The 9,224-nt window shown below is 41.9% G+C and overlaps 1 protein-coding gene across 1 annotated transcript in view; it reads left to right on the top strand.

The window, feature by feature from the left end:
• srrm3 (serine/arginine repetitive matrix 3) overlaps positions 1-8,765 on the top strand; it is a 74,374-nt gene extending 65,609 nt beyond the window's left edge. The window contains exons 11-14 of the mRNA XM_023418375.2: positions 3,484-3,779; positions 3,901-4,152; positions 4,243-4,368; positions 6,535-8,765. Coding sequence (XP_023274143.1) covers positions 3,484-3,779; positions 3,901-4,152; positions 4,243-4,368; positions 6,535-6,814 — 954 coding nt within the window. The 3' untranslated portion in view covers positions 6,815-8,765. The remainder of the gene's footprint in view (positions 1-3,483; positions 3,780-3,900; positions 4,153-4,242; positions 4,369-6,534) is intronic.
• Positions 8,766-9,224: the final 459 nt, after the last annotated feature.

Genomic DNA, 9,224 nt, shown 5'->3' with positions numbered 1-9,224 from the left:
CCCACCCCGTTTTGATACAAATATGGCTGCATTTGTACAAGCGAAAAAGACAAAGCAAATCATGTAGGTTTTTAGATTCATCCTTTGTTTCTAATTTTACTTTGATTTTGAATTCCATGTGGATTTTTTATTTTTCTCCCCTCTATTTTCTTTATACTTTTTGGTTTGTTTAGTTCTCCTTAGTCTCTGGACTAAATATGTAGCTTTGATACTAAAAGAGGTCATTGTCTTTTTCCCATTTCGCTGCGGAGAACATTCCTTTCTCCCTTTTTTCTTTTTTCTTTCTTTCCTTTTTTTTGTTGATATTGCATACGTGTCACTGATTGAAATGGAAGGTAGGTAATGCTTTGCCTACGCACGTGATCTTTATGCAGATGAGAATGTGACAAGCACCCTAGCCTGAGTGACGTCAATGTTTCTCTCTCTCTTTCTCTTTCTCTCTCTCTCTCTTTCTGTTGTTTACCAATGGTCTTTAACCAAATTAATTTGACTTTATCAATTATGATTTGACTCTTGAAAGATTGGATTACGTAGAGCTCTGGTTTTTCTCTTTCCTCCTTAACTTCATTCTGAAGTCCAATATCCCGCTCTATTATCCAGGTCCATTTCTTTCCATTTTTGTTTTCTTTCTGTTTTGGTAGAATGCATTCCTGTTTGTCCAGCATCTCTCTGTTTGTTGGTGAATTAGTACATTCGTCTTATGATTTTCACCATATTGATTTCCACGACCTTTTCTAACAACTGTCATAAACACCAGTGGTTGTGTCTTTTCTTATTATATCGCTTAGTTGTCTTCTCCCGAGTGGAGAACGGCTCTTCTTTCTGCAAGGATCAGTCGGCGCTTTTGCTATATCTTAGATTACAAAGCAGTTCAGACAGCACATGATAATGCATGCGGAAGAGCCGGCTGTGTTTGGTTTCATATAAAAGGCCTTTTGGAGATTTACCCTCTTTTTTTCTGACCTGCTTGGAATGAGCAGTGTACTGTGAACTGTGCATCATGTTTCAGTCCCTAAACCTTTATCACTTTCCAAGGTCTGTTTATGTTGAATACTTAAAACAGGGGTTTAAATATATTATAAATCATCATCTCTACCATACACAGTTTAAAGGATAAGGCTGATATTACTCTGTTTTTCTCACTATTAACAAATCCCTTGCAAAGACCTGAACCAACAGTGTGTCAGTGCATCCCGGCTTCCCCACCCTGTCTGTGGCACTCAGCCACAAACCTCTTACTTCCTACAGCAGATGGAATATTTTAAAAAGCTAGTTTCATTTTGAAACAAGAGTCGACAGCCACACTAGAGGCTCTGTGGGACTGTACTTACAGTAGGTACAGCCATGCAGTGAGCTAAACACCAATGTTAGCATGGTAACATGCTCACAGTGTTGTGTGTTGTTCATTTTGCAGAAATGTGATCATAAACCAAAGGATTGGACAAATTAAAATTCTGACCTGATGATGGCGCCACATGAAAAGTCAAAAGGCCACCAAAGTGGTTTCAAGTTATCCTGAAGGGGATATCAATATGTGTCCCAAATGTCATGCTAACCACCCAATGATTGTCGAGACAGTTGTCGACCTCACGGTGGGGCAACAGGAAAAGTCATTTGGATTCATCAAGTGGGAACCATTAACATCTTTTCCGAATTTCATGGCAATCCATAGTGGATGAGATATTTCAGTCTGGACCAAAGCAGTTGACTGACAGGGCGATGTTGCCGTCCTTAGAGCCATGCTAGCATCCCTGGGTAAGGCACTGTAGACTAAATGCTGCATTTGTTGGTGCTATAGTGAGTTATTCACAGAACCAGGGCAGAGTGTGTGTGTGTGTGTGTGTGTGTGTGTGTGTGTGTGCGTGTGTGTGCGTGTGTGTGCGTGTGTGTGTGTGTTTTCCCGGTAATGAAGGCACCCAGTGCAACAGTGTGACTCACTTTTGTTTTTGGAAACAATGGCGCTCCACAGCACAGAGGAATCAACTATCTATCTATGCTGCTATCAATGTAGGATCAATACATTGTTGATTTTGGTCTTTCATGAGATTCATTGGCAACAAGAAAAACAGAATATTTCCAGCCTTATTCTATGAAACAGAGGTAATTTTGAAAACTAGTAGCATCAAGGTAAATGCGTTGATGCATGACACTTAGCCACGTAGCTTTTCACTTTAAAACACCAAAGGATCCGATCACATCCTTATTGTTTTATCAGTTCAATGTAATTCCACCGATCTTTCACTCACCATGTGCTGTAGGGGGGGTTCTCTTACATTAGTCATTTCCCCCAAAAAATAACCTCTGATTACTGTAAAATGTGGTTGAACCCGAGTCAGTCTCAGTAATAACCTGAACACTCGCTGTTGTTATGTGGCACTACATTACTAGAAACCTTTGTGATCACTGTAAGTGCCTCGTATCAAGGAGCCCATGAACACAAACACTGATTGTAACTACAAAAAGGGAAGGTAGTTATCCTGTAAACGTGTCAGCAAGTAAGAATAACACCTTCCCGGTGGTAGATACGACATGGAGAGAAAAAAAGGTAAAGAAAATACCTTTAACTCTCACCAGCCAGTTGCTCTCTGATGTTTAGGAAGGTGACCGGGCCCAGAGGATTTACTCTCTGTGTGAGGGACGCCCTGCACATTGTGGTTTTCCTCTTTGCTTTTGAGTTCTTTTCCATTGATTTCCATGCATTGTCTCATGAGTCACTGGCAGGGAAGGGTTTTGTGTCTTTTTCTCTTGCATTTTGTGAATCTAATGATGCACTTATGTTGCCCCACTTTTCCCTTTTCTTCATACCTTACCTACTAAAGGAGGGAATACCACTTTATTGGTAAGTGGATGTTAACCAGAAGGGAGTTAAACAAGAGTAACCATTAAAAAAAAACAAAGAAAATGGGTCGCTGTTCACATCTCAGCAATTGTCTTCAGGAAAAAAAATCCAGAAAGAGAAAATTGAGTAGCAGACGATTTGTTTTCTGATTCGATTGATTCAATAATTGTGATCTTTATTTTGTTCCTTCCATTTCTGTGATGTTCTGTCAAGTTGTCTTCTCTTTCTGTTTTGTTTATTTTTTTAACCATTACTAAAATAACTGAAGAAGTCCTCTTTTTCTACTCTACAAAATCTGTAGCTCTGTACTCTCTGCCTCTGCTCTTAAACTTATTTGGTTCACAGTTTTGTTTTTACTTTTTCCCTCTCTTTCTCCTCTTCCTAGTTTTTTTTGTTTGTTTTTGCGATTATGATTTCTTCAACTCATTATGGTTTTGCATGCCAAGTATTGCATGCGCTGCACCATAGAGGACTATCTATAAGCCATATGGAGAAAACCTAGATCTTTTTCTTTTAGATGTTTACCTTCTTTTGGCAAGTACACCGTAGCACTCAATCACCAGCCTGAAAACACTCTAATGCTCTTTTTGTCCTTTTTCTTTTTTTTCTTTTTTTTTCCTTTGTTGGTCATCATTTCTCTACAGAAGCTCCATCTGCTGACTGCTAGCTCTGCAAGCATCCAGCCCACTCTGCTGAGAGAGCACAAGCTCCACAGCGCCCCCAGCAGGAGCCACACGGGACCGACGTGTGCAGCAGGAGAGGCTGGGAGTGTGGTCGGCAGGAACACAGCTGTAGGGAGCTCCGTAACCCAGACGCAAGGGAGGCGAGGGAGTCAGAGAGGCCAGAACAAGAGCTCCCACTCCCCTGCTCACAGCAGCGACTCAGCCCACTCCCAGCACAACCACGCTCACAAGGGGAGGAACTCTCGTCACCAGAGAAAGTGAGCCTTCATGCAGCCTACATGGTTCAGGCTCTTATCACTGCTGGGAGGTTTTACTTTAGTGTTGCCACTGAGAGGGAATTATTTGACATTTTCTCTTTTATACTGCCAATTGCCTTAGGACAAAAGGAGGCCACTCTTCCAAGCGTCACCACCGCTCCAGTCGGGGTCAGGCACACCACCGGAGCCCGTCAGCATCTCCGGGGCGACACACACACACGTCGGGCAGGAAGAAAGAGGAGTCTCGGAGCAAACCCAACCTCCGACAGCGCAGCAGCTCCTGGAGCAGCGGCCGTTCGTCCTCACACTCCGTATCCAGAGACAGAGGCCCCAGCAAGGCCAAGTCCCCACACAACAGACAGAACAACTCCAGGTGAAACACCGCTCCCTGTCTCACACCTCTCTGTCACCTTGTGGTTTTATTTTGCTCTCATGTGCTGATGGCGTTCTGTGTGCCGTGCAGAGAGAGGGACAGCCCTAACCGCTCCGACACCGACAGCCGAGCTCGCCGCCGCTCACGCAGCTACTCACCCATTCGCAAAAGGAGAAGAGACTCACCCAGCTTCATGGAGGCTCGCAGGATCACCAGGTAACACAGCTGTCCAGACTCAGAAAACATCCCCTGCTTTTTCCAGATTCCCAGTTGGACATAGATTTATTCACAACTCACCTACTGTGTAGAAACAGGCACCAAAGGGACACTTTGTCGTTTGAATTTTATTTTCAGCTTTTTATATGTCTAGAATTAAAAGCACTTAAGCATGACACACTTTAATATACAATATGTCACACTCTGCGGTTAAAACATTTCCCATAATTTTACAGCACTGCACTCACATTAGCGAAGAAGTTGTTCTTTTATAAATTACTACAATGACAAGCAAAAGGAATAAAATGGGGGAAGTTGTTCCTTAATAACCACCTTCAGATCCATTAAATCCTCTGTCGAGAGTAAGAGGGTGTGTGGTTTGGTAGATTTGGTTTAGTTGGAGGGGACACAACTGGAGTCAGAGGTTCTTGAACCAAACACAAAGAGTGAGCACTCTGTCCTGCTTTATATACTGTATATATATATATATATATATATATGTAAATATACATACATGTTTTTGTACAGATTAAACAAACATGGTTTTACAGGTGTTTGTAGGTGGATTTTGCCACTTTTGTTTACTGTCTTTATGCTAAGCTAAGCTAAAAGCTAAAGGTTGTAGCTTTGTAGTTAGTGTACAGTGAATCAATTTTCTCATCTAATACATGTATTTACCATTAATTGCTTTATATGTTGCAAAGAATTCAGCTATTTCCTTCCTACAGTTTTAATTTCATATTGATGCTTAAATTCTGCAATTTGTTTAGATAGATATAAATTAATATAATAACAATGCAAGTTTTATTTGTATTTATATATTTATAAATGTATTTATTAGTGAACAAAGTGCCTCAGTACAATAGATAGAAACAAGACAACACAACAAGACTAAAAAGCTACAATAATAAACAATATAATAAGATAAATAAAATGCTATAATAAGATAATAAAAACCTAAATATACTCTACATAACAGTAAGGATGTTAAATTAGAAAAATATAGAAATGAAGTATGATTACAAATGGTGAAGTGGAATATGACGACATGATTTATTTAGTCTGAGATTGATTAGATTGGGAGTCTGTTTGTTTCTTGTTTCTTCCTCTGCAGATGAAAACATGTTTGAATAAGAGTCACCTCTGTACTTTCTCATAAGAGTGTAAATAGTCATGGGTGAAATGTGTGTACCTTGTCGTCTTTTACTCCACTCCTAAAGGTCCTGATGCCAAAACAACAGGATGCTGCTGAACTGAGCTGCTGCAGGCTAGTTACCCTGGTAACAGTTGCCGTGCAGCAGGACCCTTCTAGTCTGACCCCTGAAGCTTGGCTGAACAGCAAACCGTCAGAGCCCCCCTGAGTAAACCTGGCCTCCTGTTTTTTTCTCTGTCCTCTCTCTGCTCCTTCATCTCCTCCCTGATATTTACACAGAGAAACTCACACCAACTCTAATGCTGCACCCCACTGCGGTCATGCACTAATGTTGTAACACAGGGATACAGAGATTAAAATGCTATCAAGGTTTATTTAAGCGGATACCCCCTAGGGCACAGGCTGTGGATTTCCATGGCAGATACAGAAGACAAAAGCTGAGGCAGAGTTATCTGCAGCGCCGCAGAAATGACAAGGTGGAGCGCACCTCGTAGCAGCAGGGATACCTTGATAGCGTTTATCTCTCCCTGCACTGTTGACTGTTGATTTTTCTGGGTGTTGGCCTCCGCTGAGAAGAAGAGGTTGTTTTGGGAACTAACAGCTAATTACCTTACAGGAAGTACCTCCAGAGTGGCTATTAACAAGGCAATCTCAGCTTAAGCTTAAACTAACAACATGCTTTTCTCTTCTATGTGTGTGTGCAGTTATATTGTCCGTGTGTGTGTGTGTGTGTGTGTGTGTGTGTGTGTGTGTGTGTGTGTGTGTCTGTGTGTGTGGCTGAACAGCTTGTTTTTAACCCACATAGCTGCTCTCTTTCAGATCCTGTACTGATCTTAAGTCTACCACTTCTATAACCTCCTATACACTGATTTGCTCTTGAGCCTGTTTTACATCAGCATCAGATGTACATTTAACATGTGTTAAAGTCTCACACTGACTCACTCGTCACACTTGTTGTCTTTGTCTAAGATAACTGTTAATACTCCATCCTCTCCCCCCTCACCTGTCCCCAGCGCTCGGAAGCGGCCGATCCCGTACTACCGGCCCAGTCCGTCCTCGTCCAGCTACGACAGCAGCCCGCCACGGTCCAGCCGCAGCCGTAGCCGCAGCTACAGCAGCTACAGCCGCAGCAGGAGCCACAGCAGGAGCCACAGCAGGAGCCACAGCAGGAGCCGGAGCCGGAGCTGGAGTCGGAGCCGCAGCCAGAGCCGGAGCTGGAGCCGCAGCAGGAGTCGCTCCCGCAGTCACCACAGTTACTACAGCCGCAGCAGCTATGACAGCCCCGGCTTCTGAAACGACAACAAGCAGATGGGAAGTCCTGTTTAATCGACTGTGTTCCGGTTCAGTTATTATGTCTCTTTATCAAGCCCTCGACAGCGGCCCGCGCTGCTGTTACAGTGCGGGGCTCAAACTCCTCGACCCACGACCATTATCCCTCCCTCACACAGAGCCTGGATCAAAGAGGAGAAAGGTATTCTGATAGAGCACATTACTATGAAATTGGGTGTCACTCTTCATGTCTTCACATATCCAAGGTATTCAAGGAAATTGGTTACCACATGTCAAAAATTAATTTGGTAGAGCCCAAAGAACAAATCTTGCTGTATGTTAGCACTTTCTTTCTCTTCTTCCACAAAACAACCAAAAACCAATTCATTAGAAACAATATATATATATATATATATATATATATATATATATATATATATATATATATAGACATCCTAAATGTAGGAGCTGAGTGGAAGACAAAAAGAAGACACATCAAAGGTTTACTGTACATTTCAGAGACTTTTTTTTCCCTTATCATAACTCATCTCCCCAAAGACTTCCACGTCACTGAAGCACAGAGATCAACAGAAGTGAGAACAAAAGAAAAGTCAGCGGATTAACTAGGAAGCAAAAAAAGGAAAAAAAGAAGAAGAAAGAAACAGGAACTTTTTTTATGATGAAAATTGTATTGTATAGGTTTGTCTGTATAGATGTAAACTCCTTTAAGTTCTGGCTTTGTAAACTATGCACTGTATATTCCATATAGTTTGAGGAGGTTTGATTAGCATGATGCATCAGGAGAGACTTGCTGCTTGTAGGAGAGTCTTTGTCGAAATGAAAGATGCCCTCTGACCTCTGACCTATACAGTATGTCAGACACCTGCATACAGAGGTGAAGAGATGGTGACAAAACACGTATTATGTACTTTTACTCTTTTCCCCGTTTAAATGATTATGTTGATTCTGCTAATCCTGTATGAGTGTATGTATGAGTGCATGTGTGTGTGTGTGTGTGTGTGTGTGTGTGTGTGTACCTCCTCTGCAATGACCAGTGAGGTAATAGTTCATGTGTATCCACTGTAGCCTGTGTCTACAGCTGCTGTATGGTACTGTACAGGAAAACTGTCTGCAAAAAGCCTCCATGCACACATTTGCGTTGACCACAGCTATTTATGGATCTACTATATTTATTAGTTTATTTATTGGGTTATTTATTATTTAATTTATTTATCATCATGAGCTGTAAAGCAGTTGGATCATGCTTTGAAGATGAGATTGCTGCAGATGTATTCCCATGTTTTACACACAGTCGGTTTCTCGTTATCAGATTAGCGAGCAGCGAGTAGATTCGCTGCTGTGTGTGTGTGTGTGTGTGTGTGTGTGTGTGTAAGATTCTCTGATTTTAGCCGGTTTAACTGAGTCTTCACCCACAGTTACCATTATGGTGTCCCCCTGCCTATAGTAATGGTTCGTTTTAATGCAAGCCATTGTGGCTCTGCCTGTACGGAGAAGCAAGCAACCAGCCTGAAGCCGAACCAAAACATCTCCCTGTGTGGGGAAGACAGTCCGTTATTCCCCATACTGTATGTTTCCAACCACCACGTACCCTAACCCCTTGTATGATGGGTCGCACCGTGTTTCTGAACGTCCCCTGGTTACGGGCTTCAGCCGGAGGATATGTGTAACTTTAGCATAGCAGAGACAGCAGCAGCTCTGTGACGCCTCCTCTGTGTCCAGCTTCAGTAGTGCGTTAAATAAACTGGCGAAACAATCAGGGATCACCCTAAGTCTTCCTTACCATTCGTCCAGTCTCATGTCACTCACACAGTGTTGCATTCCCAGTGTGACCTATAAACCCAACTATAATACTCTGCAAACCTGTTTTATTCAAAGCATAGCATTTCCCCTTTGGTTCTACAAGTCATTCTTTGTAATGTACAAGTTATTATACCTGACAATAAACAGAAACAAATGGAGAAATAATGATTGAAGTGCTCTTTTTCTCTCTAAGGTCAGGTGCAGTGATGGTGCGTGTGTTGTCATGCAGACGCTGTGCAGACATTTTCCTACAGAGGGCACTGACGAGAACCTGTCAGTATCTGGAAATGAAAACTGCCCAACAATTACAACTGCAGACAAACCAGACCAGTGGTGATCTATTTTAGAGACTGTGCAGATATAAACACCATGTACCACTCTGTTGAGATACACTGTAACTCTGATCAGATTATATTTGTTTCAAGAAAATTGAGCCAAAACTCTAAAGAATCAAAAACAAATGAAAAAATAATACTTATAGTAAAAACAAAAAGAACCAATATTCACCAAAACATGACCTTAACAACAAAACCTACTATAAAGGGTTTCCCCATTTGATGACAGTAGCCTCCACTTTCATTTCACTGGTCCTTTCTGTTTTACTGTCCCTTTT

The sequence above is a fragment of the Seriola lalandi genome, unplaced genomic scaffold (assembly GCF_002814215.2).
Source record: "Seriola lalandi dorsalis isolate HSWRI2012SDOR001 ecotype SW California unplaced genomic scaffold, Sedor1 jcf7180002054581, whole genome shotgun sequence".
NCBI classification, from domain to species: Eukaryota; Metazoa; Chordata; class Actinopteri; order Carangiformes; family Carangidae; genus Seriola; species Seriola lalandi.
Note: the sequence above shows the minus strand (reverse complement) of the source record. Positions and strands in the feature narration are given on the sequence as shown.